Below are 21,040 nucleotides of genomic sequence, written 5' to 3'. Positions count from 1 at the left end.
CCTCCACCACGTTAAGGTGTCGGTTCAAGGAGAGGAGGTTTAAAGATCCCATATCATGCTATTTTTCCCATTTCGTAGTCTTCCCTAAGGGTATATTTGATAATAATAATAATAATAAATAATAATAATAAGTGTTGTGCAACACCCATAACATAATAGTTATAAAATATCAATCCATATCTTGGACCCGCTCACAAACCCAGAAATGCAGATGGCTTAGTTTGAGATTCTCTCCCACCCTCGCCAAGAGCGATCTGCCTCCCCCGCCCACCCCGTGATGTAGTCTCAGCAAGAGCGTGCCTCCCCCGCCCAACCCTGTGATGTAGTCTCAGCAAGAGCGTGCCTCCCCCGCCCAACCCTGTGATGTAGTCTCAGCGAGGGCGTGCTTTCCCCGCCCACCCTGTGATGTAGTATGAGCGTGGAGATGGTGGTGGTGTAAACAGAGGCCGAGGCGTGCGCTGGTACACAGCACATGACACAGCGGCACGTCAGTGGCAGCAGCGTTCGAACAAAAGAAGTAGCGTTTGAAGCAAACTATACCTAAATAGCCGCGGTTACCCTTGAGCGCGGGGGCAGGGGGAGGGGGCGTGTTACAGGTACAGAGTGCTCCCTGGAGGATGGAAACAGGGAAGCATGCTGCGGCACTCACCAGGAGGCCCCGTCAGTCCGCTCATCTGAGGAGAAGGATCGAGACTGTTCTCTAGCTCAAGACTGCAGGAATCAATCAAAAAACATATATATATGAGGCACCAATAGCGCTGTAAGAAGGTTAAAAGCTCTGAAAAGTCAATTTTGCATGATATGAGCCCTTTAAGTCAGTCATGCTCGTTATATTTTCACTAACTGTCTGACGGCTGCGAACTCTCCCACCAGGATAAAGCAGGGAAGAGTTATGTGTGAATAAAGCCAGACCAGTAAGCACCAGTACCATTACCACTAGGCTATGAGCTTGGTTTCCATGGTTGCAGTATATTGTTAGAGTGATCGACTGCAGAGTGACAAATGCCAGGTAAAGTGTTAAGACATCAAACCCGGCAATGTCCCGGGACCGAAGCTTGTGAACGTGGGTCAGAGCTGAGCGTTCTCACGAGACAATTTATGTGCAAAAGCGCTTATGAAACAGACCTGATCCGTTCTTTTTATTCTTGTTAGCTAGCTAAACTTTTTGTGCATGATTTTACGATCAATACATCAACTAACCTCAACCGTTTGTAGCTTTATCTAAAATCGAATGTTCCTTGACCAAACCCAAGTCCTAAACCTAGCTCTTTACCATAACCTTTACCTTTACCGTTGCCTTAGCCCAGTTCGGAACCCTAACCTGAAAAAACTATTGTCTAACTTTTGCATTCCTCTGTGCCTTAATCGTCACTAAACCAGGTCCACCAAGCCAAGCTCGCATTTTATTTTCAAATTTAAAGTTTTATCCATGTCCATCAAACATGACGTCTGAACAGCAGTGAGAAGTGACACTTTTGAAATAGTCAGAAACCGTTCAAAATGTTAGGCCTTTCCTTTTATGTGTCTCAAATGCAAGTACAAAGACATAATTATGCAAGAATATACATCACAGAAGTCAATGACATGTAACGTATCTTTCTTGATTCAGGTTCTGTGAGCTCTCAGTGCAACAGCAGGGGGCACTGTAGCTGTAAACAGGGCTTCGCTGGAGGCAAGTGCAACCTCTGTAAAGATGGACAGAAGATCGGAGCGGATGGGTGCACTCGCAGGTTTGGGCAGTCTGGTGTCTCTGGTGGTGGATTAGGTTTTTTGGTGGACGTGTTGTTGGTGGCTCTGGATGTTCAGGTGGAGGTTTTTATTACATCATGTTTTATTTTATGACTATAAAACTGCAGACCAAATGACCCCTTTTGGAACAGATTCAGCTGTAGACTGTTAAGTAGGACCTGCTGAATGTTCTGGAGAAGGTCCTGTGATGGATTTGCTCTGGAAGATTTAGATGAAAATTAAGATCTAAGCACCTATGAGTATTCTGTTTGAGGTTCTTTATAGAAATTGGATTCTGGAGCTTGTTCTATTGGGTTTTTTCATCTCTAAAGAAGGCTCTGATAAATACTGTGGTGGAGGTACAGGGGAAAGATCTAGATGTGGTTCTGGAGGCAAAATTAGAATTTGCAGTAAGATCTAGTTTAATTAAATACTTAAATGTAAAATGCCTTATAGATAAGTACAATGCAGTACTGTAGAGTCAAAATGACCTTGACTCTTTTTTCAGTATTTAACATCAACAATACTTCCATTTCCAGAGTATGTTGGAGTACAGTATGTTCACATTTGTGAGATGGATTCAGTGGATATGTTTGTGTTATAAACCTTGTTCTCCGTGTTCTTGTTCCTTCCTGCAGTCGTCAGCTCAGAGAGGATTCTGGGAGTTGGAGTCCATCGTGCTTCTGCTTCGGTCACAGCTCTGAGTGCTCTGTGCAGCCGGGCTACTACACGCACAACATCAGCTCCACCTTCTCTGATGGTACGCGCCTGCAAACGTCATCACTGTCACTGGTCTCAGCTCCTTTGTGCTGGAAACAAAGCCTGTCCACAAACTGTCAAACATGCACAACATAAAAGAGATGCTAACGTTACATTTTCAAAAGTGTAAATCCTTCATTTGTCCAGAAATGTATTCAACAATTGATTTTAAAATGGCTTAAAAATCGGCTTCCCCGATCTGAACCCGAGCGGTGTTCAGTTATTGGACTTGTGTGCTAGCCACGGATTGTCCATAACGAACACCATGTTCAAGCACAAGGGTGTTCATCAGTGCACATGGCACCAGGACACCCTAGGCCGGAGGTCAATGATCGACTTTGTTGTCGTGTCATCAGACCTCCGGCCGCGTGTCTTGGACACTCGGGTGAAGAGAGGGGCAGAGTTGTCAACCGATCACCACCTGGTGGTGAGTTGGATCCGCTGGCGGAGGAGGAAGCCGGACAGACTTGGCAGACCCAAGCGCATTGTGAGGGTCTGTTGGGAACGTCTAGTGGAGCCCTCTGTCAGTAGGGTATTCAACTCGCACCTCCGGGAGAGCTTCTCCCATGTCCCGGGGGAGGCTGGGGACATTGAGTCCGAGTGGACCATGTTCTCCGCCTCCATTGTTGATGCGGCTGCTCGGAGCTGTGGTCGCAAGGTCTCCGGTGCCTGTCGTGGCGGCAACCCCCGAACCCGGTGGTGGACACCGGAAGTAAGGGATGCCGTCAGACTGAAGAAGGAGGCCTATCAGGCCACTCTAGCTTGTAGGTCTCCGGAGGTCATCGACGGGTATCGGCAGGCCAAGCGAGCCGCGGCCCGTGCTGTCGCAGAGGCAAAAACCCGGGCCTGGGAGGAGTTCGGGGAGGCCATGGAGGAGGACTATCGGTCGGCACCAAAGAAATTCTGGCAAACCGTCCGGCGCCTCAGGAGGGGGAAGCAGTGTCTCACCAACACCGTTTACGGTGCGGGTGGAGACCTGCTGACCTCGACTGGGGATGTCGTCGGACGGTGGAAGGAATACTTTGAGGATCTCCTTAATCCCTCAGTCACGTCTTCCGAAGAGGAAGTAGAGACCGGGGACTCGGAGGCTGGCTCATCCATCACCCAAGCTGAAGTCACTGAGGTTGTTCGCAAACTCCTCGGTGGCAGGGCTCCGGGGGTGGATGGGATCCGCCCTGAGTACCTAAAGTATCTGGATGTTGTAGGACTGTCTTGGTTGACACGTCTCTGTAACATCGCGTGGCGTTCGGGGACCGTGCCTCTGGACTGGCAGACCGGGGTGGTGGTCCCTCTGTTCAAGAAGGGGGACCGGAGGGTGTGTTCCAACTACAGAGGGATCACACTCCTCAGCCTCCCGGGTAAGGTCTATTCCAAGGTACTGGAGAGGTGAATCCGACCGATAGTCGAACCTCGGATTCAGGAGGAGCAGAGTGGTTTTCGTCCCGGTCGTGGAACACTGGACCAGCTCTATACCCTCCATCGGGTGCTCGAGGGTTCATGGGAGTTTGCCCAACCAGTCCACATGTGCTTTGTGGATCTGGAGAAGGCTTTCGACCGTGTCCCTCGGGGTGTCCTTTGGGGGGTGCTCCGGGAGTACGGGGTCCGGGGCCCTTTGCTCAGGGCTGTCCGGTCCTTGTATGACCGGAGCAGGAGCTGTGTTCGCATTGCCGGCAGTAAGTCAGACCTGTTCCCAGTGCATGTTGGACTCCGCCAGGGCTGCCCTGTGTCACCGGTTCCGTTCATAATTTTTATGGACAGAATTTCTAGGCGCAGTCAGGGGTCGGAGGGTGTCCGGTTTGGGGACCACAGGATCTCATCTCTGCTGTTTGCAGACGATGTTGTCCTGATGGCTCCATCAAACCCGGACCTGCAACATGCACTGGGACGGTTTGCAGCCGAGTGTGAAGCGGCTGGGATGAGAATCAGCACCTCCAAATCCGAGGCCATGGTTCTCGACCGGAAAAAGGTGGCTTGCCCTCTTCAGGTGGGTGGGGTGTCCTTGCCCCAAGTGGAGGAGTTCAAGTATCTTGGGGTCTTGTTCATGAGTGAGGGAAGGATGGAGCGTGAGATCGACAGGCGGATCGGTGCAGCGGCTGCAGTGATGCAGTCGCTGCATCGGACCGTTGTGGTGAAGAGGGAGCTGAACCGAAAGGCAAAGCTCTCTGTTTACCGGTCGGTCTACGTTCCTACCCTCACCTATGGTCATGAGCTTTGGGTAGTGACCGAAAGAACAAGATCGCGGATACAAGCGGTCGAAATGAGTTTCCTCCGCCGTGTGGCTGGACGCTCCCTTAGAGATAGGGTGAGGAGCTCGGCCACACGGGGGGAGCTCGGAGTAGAGCCGCTGCTCCTCCACGTTGAGAGGAGCCAGCTGAGGTGGCTCGGGCATCTGTTCCGGATGCCTCCTGGGCGCCTCCCTCGGGAGGTGTTTCAGGTATGTCCCACCGGGAAGAGGCCCCGGGGAAGACCCAGGACACGCTGGAGAGACTATGTCTCTCGGCTGGCCTGGGAACGCCTCGGGATCCCCCCGGAGGAGTTAGAGGAAGTGTCTGGGGAGAAGGAAGTCTGGGAGTCCCTGCTCAGACTGCTGCCCCCGCGACCCGGCCCCGGATAAAGCGGCAGAAGATGGATGGATGGATGGATGGATTTTAAAATGTGAAATATTAATAAAAAAACATTGAAACTAGTCAAACACACACTGAGTACATTTATATCAGGGGTGTCCAACCTATGTGCGGCCCTCAGACCAGGTAGGACTTGTGCCCCTGAACATCTCTCAGCCTCAGCTCACACCTGACCAGTTCTTTGACCCGCTGTAGACTGGGACAATCGAGGTCTCTGAAGGGTTTTGCTGCAAAGACCATTTGAGTTTGGTGTTTAGTGCATGTTGTTCTGTGCATGTAAACATCACTACTGTCACTACTCAAATCATGCTTCTGACCATAAACCCCGTTGCACACATCTTTGTCCTGGCTCTCATCTGATCTTCTGTCTGCAGGTCTGGATGGCTGGAAGGCTGCCACACAGGAAGGACAAACCTCCAGGAACGTGTACTTCCGCTGGTCACCCAGACACAAAGACGCGGAAGTCATCTCCTCCATCAGCCTGCCCGTGTACCTGTACGCTCCAGGTCAGACTTCTGCTGTCCTCCAGCCTGGACTAGGGGTCAGATAGTGCTTTACTTTAGAGATCACTTTGGGGCTTATACTCTGGCGGGAAGAGAGGAAGGTGCAGTGAAGAAAAGGGAGAGAACAGTTTTTCAAAACACTGGCAAAGGAATTTCTAAACAATAAACTTACAGAAGACATACTACATATTTTTTATCAAAAAGTCTCATCTCTACGTGTTTTTTGTCTCTTAGCCAGTTTCCTGGGCGACCAGCTGCACAGTTACGGACAGAATCTGTCCTTCTCTCTGCGTTTGGACCGAGGAGTGAGACACCCGTCACTCGGAGACATCATTTTGGAGGGGGCAGGGCTAAGCGTGTCCACTTCCTTAGGAGACCTTAGACGAACTGTCCCCTGTGGACAGAAGATGCACTACAGTTTCAGGTAAGAGTACCAGGTCTAACACCCATACCAACTGGGAGCTTTTAATCATGTTCTAACATGGTTTCCTCATCAAAAATGTATCTAGAATTGTATTTAGCTTCATTCACATAGTTTTCCCTGCTTTCCCAATTTCCCAATTTTGTGACATCATAGATCTCGTTCAGAGATTTTCAGCATCAAATTGTGGTAATTACAGCTGTGTGTTTGTGATCATGTCGTCAAAGGTTTCTAACTCTAGCTTTTGCTTGTTTTACCAATGGTAATGCCCTCTGCTGCTACTAGATGGCACGCTAACACTAGATCACAGTATTGCTACTGATCTTCATTTCCATTCTTTTGGCATTTCCAGTTTAGCATATCTGGAGAACTAGAGAAAAGTCTCGCAGCTAAAATAGTATAAAGTAGATTGATTTGTGTAAAATGTCAAATGCTCTTGTGACAAACACGTCAACAATGCACCGACTCTCTGGACCTGAAAACAGATTTGTGTCTGTGTAGAACTCACTTGTTCAAAGGACAGACAAATACAAATACAAATAATGCAGAATGTGTCCTGAGGGTAATCTTCATCGTTTGCTTTTGAATTATGCTATGCTGTGTTATGGGAAGTGAAGCAGGGAGTGGCTGTTAATCAGACATAAACATGAGAATAAAAGCTAGTAAAAGCTAGTAAAAAATAAAAGCAAGTACAATTACACACAATGAAAGACACAAAGGCATCAACTTGTGAGCCTTCTGCTGTAAACCGAAACGTTGCCCTTATACTGCTATGAGTTATTTTGAACATACTTTTGGTGATTCCTGTGCTCCTCCTCTTGATTCCTCAGGCTTGAGGAGAGGCTCTGGAGTCCTCAGCTCAGCTCCTTCATGTTCCAGACTCTGCTCCAGAACCTGACGGCCATCAAGATCAGGGCCACCTTCGGAAACAGCGGTACAGTAAAGATCATCTGTGTCTGTACTGGTCCATACTAAGATAAGATAAGATATTCCTTTATTGTCCCACATGGGGACATTTCATATACGGTCTTAAAAAGGGTGATATTATGTAACAATATACGGTCTTAAAAAGGGTGATATTATGTAATAACATAAAATGTGTGAACAATTTAAGACTCTCAAGGATCAGAAATTTAAAAAAAAAATACTAATATATATAATATATATACACTAATATAAGGTTAAAATCTCACAAAAGTGAATTTATAATAAAAAAGAACGGAAAGGAAGTAAAAGTACTGTTTACATTAAAAGTATTTCACACAGTCTGAATAAAGCAGATGTTTAGTCATCAGAATCAACGCGAACGGATTTCTTAATTTTCCTGGTGAATTTTCATCTCCATGTTTTTGTTTGCTCAATGTTGGGACTTTCTTCATAATATCAGTCATTTTAGCAGGTTTAGAACCACAAGACTGAGCTGAAATATGGTCAAAGTAAAACGTGTAGAATTCCCATCCATCCATTTGCTTTCTATTATCATGATGTGACTGGATCTTTGCACCTTCAGGTCGGGCCTACCTGGACAACGTCTCCCTGGTGTCTGCTCGCCCCAGCCTGGGTACGGCCCCTGCCGGGTGGGTGCGGAGCTGCCAGTGTCCTGCTGGGCTGGAGGGGGAGCAGTGTGAGCGCTGTGCACCCGGCTACAGGCGCTCCCAGCCCAGCCGCGGGGCCCTCAGTGACTGTCGGCCCTGCCAGTGTCCAAAGGGCAGCTGCGACGCCCAGACTGGAGAGTGTCTGTCCTCTGACGACAGCCAGGGATGCCCCACTGGATACTCAGGTAACTCCGCCTCTGCTACACCTGGTGCAGTCTGGGAGTCTGGGCTTAAACCAGCTTTAGTCTGGCTATTGAACTTAGATACTTTACTTCACAGGGTTTTACTGTACTTTATATTTCTTTACTTTACTTCCTTACTTTCTTACGACTTACTTTACTCACTTATCCACTTACTTTACTTAGTTACACTTACTTACTTATGCTTACTAACTTACTTACTAACTTACTTACTTACTTACTTACTTACTCACTTACTTACTTACTTATGCTTAGTTACTTAAACATACTTACTTACTTACTTACTTACTTACTTACTCAGTGACATGTATATTACGATATTTGAAGCTCAGATGTTGCTTCCCTCCTCAGGGCCGAGCTGCACTGACTGTGCAGAGGGTTTCTATCGCGAGACAGTCCGAGGAGACGGCTTCCCTCCTCCATGTCAGCGTGAGTACCACATGTGCTGCCATTTTTTATAGTAATTGACACTGACATTTATCCAACTCGTCAAATTGTATTAATCATCTCTCACTGCTAAAAAACGACGTGACTTTGTACAGGGTCTTGTTCTGAGCTGATTGATAGAAAAGATTGATGCATAAATGCATTCTGTACATACACAATACATACAATCTTACAAGAATCTCCTCATGTCTGTGCTCTGCACCTTTTGTCTCACATTTTTAATCCCTTCTCATGTCCTGTCGTTTGTGCTGGCTTTAGTCATTATTAATTACGTATTTTGTTTCATTGTTTCTACAGAAATGTTACCATGACATATATCACATCTGTACATTTAACAATGAACACTAGTGCATTCAATGGGATGTTTCTGCTCTCTCCTCCTGCAGCCTGTGTCTGTGACCAGCAGGGGGCAGTCTCCTCACAGTGTGACTCCTCTGGGAAGTGTAGCTGCAGACCGGGCTTTGAGGGCCATAAATGCACAAGTACCAAGTGCCCGTCCTGCTTCGGCCCTGTCACTGCCCGGGTCAGTACCTCGCACACCCCTGAGGCTTCCTTTTACAGATGTAGACTTGAGTTCTAGATTTTGTTCTAGTTTAGTCCCAGTGTTAATGTAGTGACAAGATTATACCTGAAATTAAACAAGGACTAAACCAGGACTAAAGCAGGACTAAACCAGGACTAAAGCAGGACTAAACCAGGACTAAAGCAGGACTAAACCAGGACTTAACCAGGACTAAACTAATACTAATGTGTTGTGATTTGTTTGGCAGTTGGAGCAGTTTGCGCTGAAAGTCCGAGAGCTGGAGACCCTCTTCTCTGGTCCAGGCCCAGGTCAAACTGAGGCCATAGAGGCAGCCCTCAGGTCCGCCCGCAGGCAGCTGGAGGAACTGCAGGATGACCACCTTCTGGCCACAGGTACAGAAAGTCCACTTACTGTCCACATCTGTTTCCACTGGGTCACTTTGTAGCGGATTGGGAGGGTCTGACTTAAAGCAGAACTAAGTAACTTCAGCAACAGAGTTCCCCCTACAATAAAGCATGACAGTCAGTTTCTCTCCCAGAGAACTTCAAACACGCCTAAAATACATATGTAACCATCACAGGGACTTACAAAGACATTTAATACAGTCCTAATGTTACTTAGCTCTCCTTTAAAAGAACCTTTCCAAAGTGCTCTACAGTGACTGGCTCTGGGGCTCAGCTCCAGGTGAAACGTGGCTTTTGAAAGCTTCAGTTCAGGCCCAGTTTGGGTTCTTGCTTTTTCAAATATTAATTCTCCACAAAAACGCCTTTGTACAGACGTGGAGAGGCGTCTGGGGAAGCGGCTGACGTCCCTGGACACGGAGCAGCAGAGTCTGGACCAGGACCTGGAGCGAGTGACCCTTAGCGCGCAGGACGTCCAGAGAAAGCAGAAGACGTACCAGCTGGAAGTGGACAAAGTAGAGGACATGATGCCAGACATGAGCAATCTCCTGGAGCAGGCCCAGCGCAAACTGGCGTCTGTGGTGAGAGAATAACACGTTTGGTTTCAGATTCTGGGAGGGGCCTTGTGTCGGTCCAATCACAGCCGACTCACATGTAGCACGTGTCTCTCAAATGTAGGAGACTGCCTCAGAATATTCTCATGACATTCACAACAAAATCCATCACTTCTTCTATCTCAGATTTACAAAGTTTAGTGTTTTCCATTGTTAATTCTGCAGAAATCTGCACCGTTTCTCAGTTCTGTGTCATTATGTGTTGTGTTTGTTTCATTTCTTCCTCGTAAGGCGCAATCTTTAGACTCAAACACTATGAGGGACTCAGACTGATGGAAAATAATGTGTATGTGTGACAAAAGCTCAAATCCTCCAGCTACAGTCCTGACCAAGCCTCGACCAAAGACCTGGAGGTGTGTCCCAGAGCGACCCACGAGGACGGGTCAATGGGGACAATAAAATGTACCTAATAATAATAAACCTCTCTATAGCCTAAACAGGCTTTATGTTACGGCAAAACACTATGGGTAAACCACACCCACTTCATCCTCAGATTCTCTGGGACATTGTAACTTCAAATGTTGTTCTTTTCCAAATACTTTTCCGCCCTCAGAGACATAAAGATCGGCCCTTAAAGTACCACGTACACACACCAAACTTTAAAGATTGTGATGGATCAAAAAGGATTTGTTCACATCTAACATTTCCTTTTTTTACCCAAATTTTCATTCAAATCTAGTTTACTCAAATACTTAGAAATCCCAAAACCCCTCTGTAAATATGTATTATCTAATATGCAAACAAAACGAAGCAAGACATTTAAACCTGTCCATTTTTATGTTTCCAATATGTGCACATTTCACCTCCAGTGTCCCAAAACATGAGATTTAAAGGACAAGAACATTACAGATAATGCAGCTCAGTGCAGTGTAATGTGTACTTTGAGTATCTTACCACCAGCAGGAGTGAACAGATCATGTCCACAGTCTGGTGCTTTGAGAGCACAAAACTAATGTCAAGTCTTCTGATCTTCTGACCTCAGGAGTTCCCTCAGGCCGACGCTCCCTCAGACTCAAACCCATTTTCCTCTCTGCTCCAAAAGGCTCTGGACCTGCTCCAGCCGTGAGTACACCGTAGTCCTGTTTTAGACCTGGTTTAGTCCTGTTTTAGACCTGGTTTAGTCCTGTTTTAGACCTGGTTTAGTCCTGTTTTAGACCTGGTTTAGTCCCATTTTAGACCTGGTTTAGTCCTGTTTTAGACCTGGTTTAGTCCTGTTTTAGTCCTGTTTTAGACCTGGTTTAGTCCCATTTTAGACCTGGTTTAGTCCCATTTTAGACCTGGTTTAGTCTTGTTTTAGACCTGGTTTAGTCCTGTTTTAGTCCTGGTTTAGACCTGGTTTAGTCCTGTTTTAGACCTGGTTTAGTCCTGTTTTAGACCTGGTTTAGTCCTGTTTTAGACCTGGTTTAGTCCCATTTTAGACCTGGTTTAGTCCTGTTTTAGACCTGGTTTAGTCCTGTTTTAGTCCTGGTTTAGACCTGGTTTAGTCCTGTTTTATACCTGGTTTAATCCCGTTTTGGACCTGGTTTAGCTCTGTTTTAGTCCTGGTCTATTCCTGTTTAGTCCAGTTATGATCTAGTTTCCATCCGTATTTCCGTTCCTGGAGCCGTTCTTCTTCTAACAGATCTTCTGTTCCTTCTACAGGCAAAAGTCTGATGCTTTGTCCGTACTAGAGGATTCTTCTGCTGCCCTGAAGGACTCCGAGCTGAGTAAGGACCTGCTCCAGACTGTGCTCGGCCGAGAAGAGAAGGTCAAGAAGAGCGCTCAAGACCTCCAACGCACGTGAGTCTGTGGACAACATCACACTTTCACACACTTTGTCCCGTTTCAAGTTTTGTCCGGCTTTAAGATCAGTGGTTCTTAACCTGGGTTCAATCGAACCCCAGGGGTTCGGTGAGTCAATCTCAGGGGTTCGGTGGAGGTCAAGACACACATCTTGACCTCTGATATGATTCGTGATGACACGCCCCGCTTGGCCTATCTGTGCTGCAGGGAATTTGGTGCGCGTCGTGATGTACGTCCTGTGATTTCTTTCTTAATATTTCAGACTGAATCAAAACCCACTTTTCTGGGCAAAGTCCTGGTGCCAGCTGCACCTAAAAGGACCAAAAGTACCAGGGAAATTGCCCAGAGTCGAACCTGTATCAAATCTCATCTTTTTTGCCTAAGTCTTTGCACCAGCCTGGCCCCAAAAGGGCCAAAAGGACCAGGCCAGAGCCCCCAGAGACTAGCCTGAATCAATACCCTTATATCTGGGCTAAGACACGGCACCAGCCTGGCCCCTAAAGGGCCAAAAGATCAGCCTCTGGGGCCATTTCCCTTGTCCTTTTCTATAACCACTATACTATAATATAATATATTTGCGAGCAATCCTTTTCGAGGATGCTGGACATAAAAATTAAGAAAAGGAACAGGCTTTGTTGCAAAAATGACATGAGAGTGGCACTTGCCAAGGTGAAGGTGCATTTCTGAACTGGTCTGTGAAAGACAACAGCAGAAGTCACTGATTTGCAGTAAATATTCATGATTATGTTTTTGTTTTTGTGTGAAAATGTTGTTCTTTGAACACAGTGATGTTGATGCATGGTTCATTTTGTGCACCAGTAAAATATATACCTAAGTTTTGAATTTGAAAAAAATCATATTTTATTTGTCCAATTTAGAAGGGTTCTGTGAATGTGCTTATGAAACTGGAGGGTTCAGTACCTCCAAAAGGTTAAGAACCACTGATCTAGGTTTTAGTCGAGACAGCGAAATATGCCCTTTGACTAATTTGATTATTTGACAAAAATAAATCTGATTAGAAGTGAATCGTGCTTTTAAAGTTAAAACAAGGAGTCTTGAATTTTCACTGTTTGACATTTTGTCAGGTTTGATGAGATCTCTGCTGGAGTGAAGGACCTGGAGACACAGGCGCCTCAGGTCAGCTCCAACGCCAAAGACCAGAGTGCAAAGGCCGCTCTTCTGCTGCAGGACGTCCTGAAGATGGAGAAGCAGCTGCCCGCGCCACTGCAGGTACTGTCTGTGCATCACTAGGAGGGGGCGACACAAGGACAGTCAATGATTGGTGATTTCTTCCCTTTCTCTCGTTCTCTCAGGCTGAGGTGGACGGCATGCTGTCCAGGATGGACCTTCTGAAGGCCGACGCTGAGAAGAACTTGTTAGATCTGGGTCAACTCAAAGCTACAGTAGAAAAGGAGCAGATCGGCGCCATGGACCTGCTGGGCAAAGGAAAAACTGCTCAGGAGGTAACATGACCCTAACCTGTCCCGAACCCTGAACCCTGAACCCTGTACTGAACCCTGTCCTGAACCCTGTACTGAACCCTGAACCCTGTCCCGAACCCTGTCCTGAACCCTGTACTGACCCTGTACTGAACCCTGAACCCTGTACTGAACCCTGTACTGAACCCTGAACCCTGTCCTGAACCCTGTACTGACCCTGTACTGAACCCTGAACCCTGTACTGAACCCTGTACTGAACCCTGAACCCTGTACTGAACCCTGTACTGAACCCTGTACTGAACCCTGAACCCTGTCCTGACCCTGAACCCTGTCCTGAACCCTGAACCCTGTCCTGACCCTGTACTGAACCCTGAACCCTGTCCTGAACCCTGTACTGACCCTGTACTGAACCCTGAACCCTGTACTGAACCCTGTACTGAACCCTGAACCCTGTACTGAACCCTGTACTGAACCCTGAACCCTGTCCTGACCCTGAACCCTGTCCTGAACCCTGAACCCTGTCCTGACCCTGAACGCTGTCCTGAACCCTGAACCCTGAACCCTGAACCCTGTCCTGAACCCTGAACCCTGAACCCTGTCCCGAACCCTGAACCCTGTCCTGAACCCTGAACCCTGAACCCTGTCCTGAACCCTGAACCCTGAACCCTGTCCCGAACCCTGAACCCTGTCCTGAACCCTGAACCCTGAACCCTGAACCCTGAACCCTGAACCCTGAACCCTGAACCCTGAATCCTGTCCCGAACCCTGAACCCTGTACTGAACCCTGTCCTGAACCCTGTACTGAACCCTGAACCCTGTCCCGAACCCTGTCCTGAACCCTGTACTGACCCTGTACTGAACCCTGAACCCTGAACCCTGAACCCTGAATCCTGTCCCGAACCCTGAACCCTGAACCCTGTACTGAACCCTGTCCTGAACCCTGTACTGAACCCTGAACCCTGTCCCGAACCCTGTCCTGAACCCTGTACTGACCCTGTACTGAACCCTGAACCCTGTACTGAACCCTGTACTGAACCCTGTACTGAACCCTGAACCCTGTCCTGACCCTGAACCCTGTCCTGAACCCTGAACCCTGTCCTGACCCTGAACCCTGTCCTGAACCCTGAACCCTGAACCCTGAACCCTGTCCTGAACCCTGAACCCTGAACCCTGTCCCGAACCCTGAACCCTGTCCTGAACCCTGAACCCTGAACCCTGTCCTGAACCCTGAACCCTGAACCCTGTCCCGAACCCTGAACCCTGTCCTGAACCCTGAACCCTGAACCCTGAACCCTGAACCCTGTCCTGAACCCTGAACCCTGAATCCTGTCCCGAACCCTGAACCCTGTCCCGAACCCTGAACCCTGTCCTGAACCCTGAACCCTGGAAAGAAATACAGATTACTGTTAACATAGTTCACTTGGGCTTAAATAGGTGAAAAACAATCTCAAGCAGATATGAAATTACAATTATACTACAGTACAATAGGTTAAAGTAAAAAAGTGAATTAGAGAAACAATTTTGGGCATAATGTGCAGCCCTGGTTATTTATTTATTTTAAATGATTTTAATGCAGTGAAAATAATCACAATCAAATGGCAATATTGCTTGAAAACAAAGGGCTCAGTCTCACTGGTGTGTCGTTGCAGACCTTTGACAAACTGGTGACCAGAGTGGACCAGGCCAAGTCTGACACCGAAGACGCTCTGAGGACGATCGGGAGCTACACCGATCAGCTGGAGGACTCTCTGAGCACGCTCAAAGGTACAGCACACTCTCCATGGAGAATGACCCAAAGTGGGGCTTTAAGTTTATATTAAAGGCAGTTGGATGTTCCATGGTGGGGCTTTAAGAGAAAAGGCTGGGGTTAGTTTAGAGTCAGGGGGAAATACATAAGTCTAAATGTAAAAAAGACAAGAGGTCCCCATAATTCTGCCTAGACCAACTGAAAGGTTGAAAAAATACAACTTGTGCAAATGTAAAATAAGCAGAGTCTTCTGGATATTTGGAGGTCATTATTTTATAGTTGATATTAAAATCCAACTCTCTCCCTCATGCAGGTTTTGAGCAGCAGATGGAGCGAGCCAAAGCCCTATCGGACGCTGCCATTGGTCAGCTGCCCGCCATCAACTCCATCGTCCAATCAGCAAAGAGAGACAACGTCGCCACTCTGGATCTGGTGGGCGGGGTCTCGGAGCAGTTGGACCAGGCTGGACAGGGCCGCGACCAGCTGAAAGAGGCTGTGGACCGACTGCAGGTGACTTCAAACCACACACGCTCCACCTCGGGCTTTTAAAGGTGCACGTGTAACACATCATGCACCTTTAAGGTCAAATCAAACAGGTCAAAGGCCGCCGTGTCACCTGCGACGCAAGTTTAGCATAACCTGTAACACTCTCCATTTTATAATCCACAATCGCCAAGTCCAAGGGAGAAATGAGCCAATCAGAGACCGGTCTGTCGTCATGTGAACCAGTGAACTCTCCCAATAACACATAACTCACTGGTCCAACGAGCAATATGGCCCAAAATACAGACAAATAATGACAAAATCTCATGTAAACACGCCATAAAAAGCATAATTTCCAGATAATTACATTGGCAACATTTATTTGAAGGCATAAAAATACATTGGGAAGTGATACAGAAAGTAACAAAAGGTAGTGATGAAAAATACTGAATACTTTGGGGGGTCTTTTGTACTTTTTAATGGTTTTATTCACTTTTATTATAGCTAGAGCAATCATTCTTTACCTGGTTATCCCTGAGACCCCAATAAGCACATGTCGAAAGTCTAACAGGTTTTTGCTGTGTCTGCAGTAAAGAACTATATATATATTTAAAAAAAGATAGATACAAAACAAAGCTTGCAGCCGATGTGATGCACACAAAGATTATAGCCAGTGCTATTTTTTCACCTCCCGTCCCTGGTTGGGCTTTTCTAAATCCCCCCACGGATATAAAAGGCATAAAAACACATTTTCGTTATTATACATAAATCAGTGATAAATGTACACATCTACACAACTCATTCTTCTTCACTCATGCACGTTCATAACACTTACAGGTGTTCAGCACTTCAGTCTGGAGGTGAATCTACTGGGGCATTAACCATTTATTGTAGAACGTATTTTGTAAAAAAATATAATTGTAGTTGTAGTAACTTTATTTGTAATCTACACGTCTTCAGTCACCATATTTCAACCTTTATTTGGTTTGAAATGATCGTTAGTGGACAGCCCTCGATTGCACCTCAGATGATGAAGTTTCACAAGCACAAAAACAGAAATAAAGTCAGTTGAGGAATTGGACTCTGAGGGTTTGTACTTATCCAGTCTTCTCTCGCTCAGGACTTGTGGAGCTCTGTCCCTTCTGCCAGTGGACTGTTGGACCGGGCGTATCTCCTCCGCGGCCAGGCCGAGCAGCTCCAGGCCGGGTCCTCCTCCACGGCAGCAGAGGTGAAGAAGGAGCTGGACCTAGCCCGGGATCTGAACCAGGCGGCCACTCAGGTAAACGTCACCAGATCATCCACAACCTTGACTTTTGGCCAGGGCAGTGAGGTCTAACGGGGCGTGGTTGTGACAGGGAGCAGAGGAGGCCCAGGCGGCTCTGGAGAACTCCCAGAGGAGCCGGGACGCAGTGAGGAGCACGTTACGGGACGTCCTCAACATGATCAACAATCTCAGTAAGTCCAAGATATTTTAAACTGAGAATAATCATTTATGTCGTATCTGGAGTTGTTTCCTTTCATTGTCACATTCAGTCCGTCTCTCCCTTGAGCTCAAAACGTCTGCTCTCACTGCATGATGTCATTAGGTGTTAACCCAGAAAGTCATTTTAAAGGAGACGCTATATGCTAAATCAACTTTTTGAGCTTTTTATCATTTTAAAATTGGTTATCAAACTCACTCCAATTTGAATTATGATTGATTGATACATTTGAGGTGTATCACTGAATATTATAGTTTAAAATGAACAAAATATTGATATGCAATAGCTTATTACTTAATACCTGATTTAAGCATAACTTGTCTTCTTTAAAGTCCATTCACCTCCACTGTGGACTCTGGCGGTATGCCAGCTCCTTCAGGTGCTCCTTCATGTGCTCCTTCAGGTGATCTTTCAGGTAGTCCTTCAGGTGCTCCTTCAGGTGCTCTTTCAGGCACTCCTTCAGGTGCTCCTTCAGGTACCCCTTCAGGTACTCTTTCAGGTGCTCCTTCAGGTACTCCTTCAGGTGCTCTTTCAGGTGCTCTTTCAGGTACTCCTTCAGGTGCTCTTTCAGGTGATCCTTCGGGTGCTCTTTCAGGTGCTCTTTCAGGTGCTCTTTCAGGTACTCCTTCAGGTACCCCTTCAATTACTCCTTCAGGTGCTCCTTCAGGTGCTCTTTCAGGTGCTCCTTCGTGTGCTCTTTCAGGTACCCCTTCAGTTACTCCTTCAGGTACTCCTTCAGGTGCTCTTTCAAGTGCTCCTTCAGGTACTCCTTCTGGTACTCCTTCAGGTGCTTTTTCAGGTACTCCTTCAGGTGCTCCTTCAGGTACCCCTTCAGTTACTCCTTCAGGTACTCCTTCAGGTGCTCTTTCCGGTGCTCTCATGTCATGTTTCTCTCACAAATGCACAAAGTTCTTCTATGTCCAAGTCTAAAAACAAAATGGTCAGTATTTCAGCTAAAGTAGAACAAAGTATGTCGGTGACTGTCGCCATGTTTGTTTTGGTTTGTTTGAGCTTCACCTTTTTTGCTCCGCCCAAACAACAGTGCTGTCATGTGAGTGGTCCAGTCCTGTACCACTGATGATACAGGCCCAAACAAAATCAAATGCAGCATCAGGAGCCTAACCTGGATTCTAAAGAGTCACAAATATCGTGAGGGTTCATCTTGGCAGGGTTTTCATTTCTTGGTTAGAAGAACTGCTGTGGTGACGTGGTCCACTTTTAGATTAGACCTGAAACTGTCCTAAAATAGACCTGGGGTTTATCTCAAACTGATCTTTTCATTACCAGCAACACATAGCTAGAAAGCTTTATTGCTGGCAGCTCCTCAATAGATAGATAAATATATAGAATGATAGATACTTTATTCATCCCGAAGGAAGGAAATTAAAATTCACCCGCAGAGACATTTTCACAGCACTTCACGGTTGCCTTTGTGTCTCAGTCAAAGGTCTCAGCTCCTCTATGTCCTGCGTCACAGCCTGTCTCCCGGGGTTGCAGGTGAGCCTCATCTTACTCCGCTCTGTTGGTTCGTTTGGCGTGAGATGGGGCCTTCTCTTGAAGTAGTTCTGGAAGATCCTCTGCCTAATTTGATAGAAAAGGTTTGCAGCATTTCAGAGGTTTGGTCATGGTCATGCTGGTGCTTTTAGTGTGGCACGGTCAAGAGAACCTGGATTCAGGACAAGCTTGAAGTGAAAACCCACCCAGACACAGAGAGCGCTTGTAAACCTCACACGACTCTGGAATCAAACCTGAGACCATCTTGTTGTGAGGCGAGAGCACTGACCATCGTGATGAAGCGTTTGTGATTTACTGATTGCGAGATTGATTCTGTGATAAATCTTGCAGTCCAAGGCCCCTCTACCAGCGCCAACCCTCAGAACTGTTCTGTCTCTTCCTTAGACGGCTCGGAGCCCCTGGACCTGGACCGTTTGGAGCTTCTGGAGTCCACCCTGGGGGCCGCTCAGGTGGATATCAACCAGGGTTTGGGGCCTCGTCTGGAGCAGATGAAGCAGAAGGAGCAGGCCCACAAACGCTACCTCCGGAGCCTGGACCTGGACCTGTCCACCATCTTGAGGGACATCGATAACATCAAGGACATCCTGGACTCAGTGCCCCAGGGCTGCTACAACAATGCCCCGCTGGAGGAGGCCTGAGCAGTGAGCACCTGCCCAGACAACACCCAAAGCAGCACTCATATTTGGACTGGAAGATTTGGCCACAAATGTATGTCATGGTTTTCTTAGAGTCCAGGTCACTATTTCAGTTCTCGCATACGGAACTATAAGAGCGTTATACATTGTCTTTAAGAGTAGAATAAACTTCTTCTCAAGTTTACTTTGCTGTTAGTGGTTAAATCTACCGTCACTGTCACTCCCTTTAAGTCGGGTCCACTGCACAATGAAGGCCGACTGCATGAAAGATCCCGGATTGTGCAAAAAATCTTGAGTGGTGCATAAAAACGTGGGAGTGAACTTAGAACTGTTGTACAACCGAAGACGAGAAAAGTCTGGTATTTTGGAGACTTGGTCGAGTGAATCCTCCTCTCACTGCGTTTACGGTCAATGTCTGTAACAAACAGTCTCATGATTTAGGTTCCTCACCCCTTGTAGAGTGTGCCGTGGACACCAGGGTTTACGGAGGCGGAGCAACAAGACGACAGGGTGGGCGTGTCTGTCTGAGTATTTCATGTCCTTTACAGAATGCAGTCGTCCGGCATTTAACTTCTGGACAGCTTTGGATTTGATCATTTTCCATTGCAAACCCGTCAAAGTACTTCAGCCCTTATATAACTCCAAACCTGTTCAGTTGGGCTGGACTGCAGTGGAAGTGAGAGTCAATTATTTGAATTATTTTTCTATTATTTCATGTACAAATTATTTATCAATTTCAAAAAATATGTCATGTCAAATACACAACACACTAGTAAAAATCACTGGTTTGTTGTTGTTGTTGTTGTTGTCTGTTGTTGTTTTTTTTTTTTACAATTATTGTTCTGTTACATTTTTTACTGAGATTTGCTTTGAAACCATTGCCCCCTAGTGACTGTGCACTGCCATTATACTTAGCTATTTTCTGTGTAATTTTTAAAATGTTTTTTCGATGGAATTTTAAAATAAATCAACATTAAAACATAAAATTCCTGTAGGTTTTGGTTCCTATAATTACACTGGGAAAGGGATGAATAGTTCTCAAAGGGCAAATTTGACTGTTGTTGTTTTTTTAAATATTTAGTTTGGTCACGTAGACAAAAAAATAATACAAATACTGAAATTGATTTTATTGAGACAATGCATGATTTACAACCAGTGCAAACAGAGTCAGCTTTCATTAAGATAAAATGACAAATACAGTTAATAAACAGGCTATGCAAGAGAAGCCTCCGATATCGCTCAAAACCTTCTGTTCCATAAACAAACACTTCCAGAAACGACATTCATCAAAATTCCACCGATTTAAGTGGCTTTTTGTGATATTTACAACATGAATCGAGCTTTAATATACTTAAAGTTTCCATTTTATGCTACTCAAGCTTTTTAAACTATTTGCGGACACCTTCATCTTGTTATTCCATGTTTAAAAACAGATAATAATAAAAAAGTAATTTGGCGCCAGTGTGAAGCAGTTTAAATCAGACTAAAACCAATAGCTGAAAGCATTATAGTTGTTGTAGGAGCAAAAGAAGGAGAAAGGGACGAAGAGCAGAGGAAGTGTTTTCAGCCACAGCAGCAGCAGGACAGGGAGGAAGAGCCACAAGAGGAAGAGCCACAAGAGGAAGAGCCTAAGAAAAGCAACTTTGGTGAATCAGTGAGATAAGTTTGACCAAGCACAGTCGAAATTAGATGTAATACAATGAAGTGTCATAAAATGCAGTTGAGGTGTTCACTGTTATTAATGCAACGCATGAGTTCATGTCATTTGAAAAAATATATAAAATAAAAAATGTAATTCAAAATATAAATTCAAAATATAAATTCAAAATATATAAATCAAAATATAAAAATCTAACTTAACTAAAATTCTAAATAAAAAAATTTAAATAAAAATATTATTTAAAAAAAAATATTCAAAATCAAAATTCAAAATCAAAATTTTAAATTGGTTGTTATCTTTAGTCATATAGTTATTAACAAGGCCGTGGCTGCAGAGCTGTGGTGAAAAAATAGCCTCATGGCTAACTCTAACCCTAACCCTAACCTTAACCCTAACCCTAACCCTAACCTTAACCCTAACCCTAACCCTAACCTTAACCCTAACCCTAACCCTAACCTTAACCCTAACCCTAACCCTAACCCT

General features: G+C 46.0%; 1 protein-coding gene across 1 annotated transcript in view; it reads left to right on the top strand.

Moving 5' to 3' along the window:
* The window catches only part of lamc2 (laminin, gamma 2), a 31,275-nt gene extending 11,403 nt beyond the window's left edge, over nucleotides 1-19,872 (top strand). Inside the window, exons 3-21 of the mRNA XM_072441918.1 lie at nucleotides 1,610-1,730; nucleotides 2,367-2,488; nucleotides 5,486-5,617; nucleotides 5,849-6,038; nucleotides 6,866-6,969; nucleotides 7,546-7,815; nucleotides 8,182-8,259; nucleotides 8,664-8,800; nucleotides 9,048-9,192; nucleotides 9,577-9,782; nucleotides 10,798-10,877; nucleotides 11,457-11,594; nucleotides 12,683-12,827; nucleotides 12,911-13,060; nucleotides 14,686-14,800; nucleotides 15,097-15,293; nucleotides 16,387-16,545; nucleotides 16,622-16,721; nucleotides 18,647-19,872. Coding sequence (XP_072298019.1) covers nucleotides 1,610-1,730; nucleotides 2,367-2,488; nucleotides 5,486-5,617; nucleotides 5,849-6,038; nucleotides 6,866-6,969; nucleotides 7,546-7,815; nucleotides 8,182-8,259; nucleotides 8,664-8,800; nucleotides 9,048-9,192; nucleotides 9,577-9,782; nucleotides 10,798-10,877; nucleotides 11,457-11,594; nucleotides 12,683-12,827; nucleotides 12,911-13,060; nucleotides 14,686-14,800; nucleotides 15,097-15,293; nucleotides 16,387-16,545; nucleotides 16,622-16,721; nucleotides 18,647-18,900 — 2,843 coding nt within the window. The 3' untranslated portion in view covers nucleotides 18,901-19,872. The remainder of the gene's footprint in view (nucleotides 1-1,609; nucleotides 1,731-2,366; nucleotides 2,489-5,485; nucleotides 5,618-5,848; nucleotides 6,039-6,865; nucleotides 6,970-7,545; nucleotides 7,816-8,181; nucleotides 8,260-8,663; nucleotides 8,801-9,047; nucleotides 9,193-9,576; nucleotides 9,783-10,797; nucleotides 10,878-11,456; nucleotides 11,595-12,682; nucleotides 12,828-12,910; nucleotides 13,061-14,685; nucleotides 14,801-15,096; nucleotides 15,294-16,386; nucleotides 16,546-16,621; nucleotides 16,722-18,646) is intronic.
* The last annotated feature ends 1,168 nt before the right edge of the window (nucleotides 19,873-21,040 follow it).

Source organism: Eucyclogobius newberryi, unplaced genomic scaffold (genome assembly GCF_026437365.1).
Source record: "Eucyclogobius newberryi isolate DKJ021-1_F unplaced genomic scaffold, fEucNew1.0.hap1 SCAF_12, whole genome shotgun sequence".
Taxonomy (NCBI): domain Eukaryota; kingdom Metazoa; phylum Chordata; class Actinopteri; order Gobiiformes; family Gobiidae; genus Eucyclogobius; species Eucyclogobius newberryi.
Note: the sequence above shows the minus strand (reverse complement) of the source record. Positions and strands in the feature narration are given on the sequence as shown.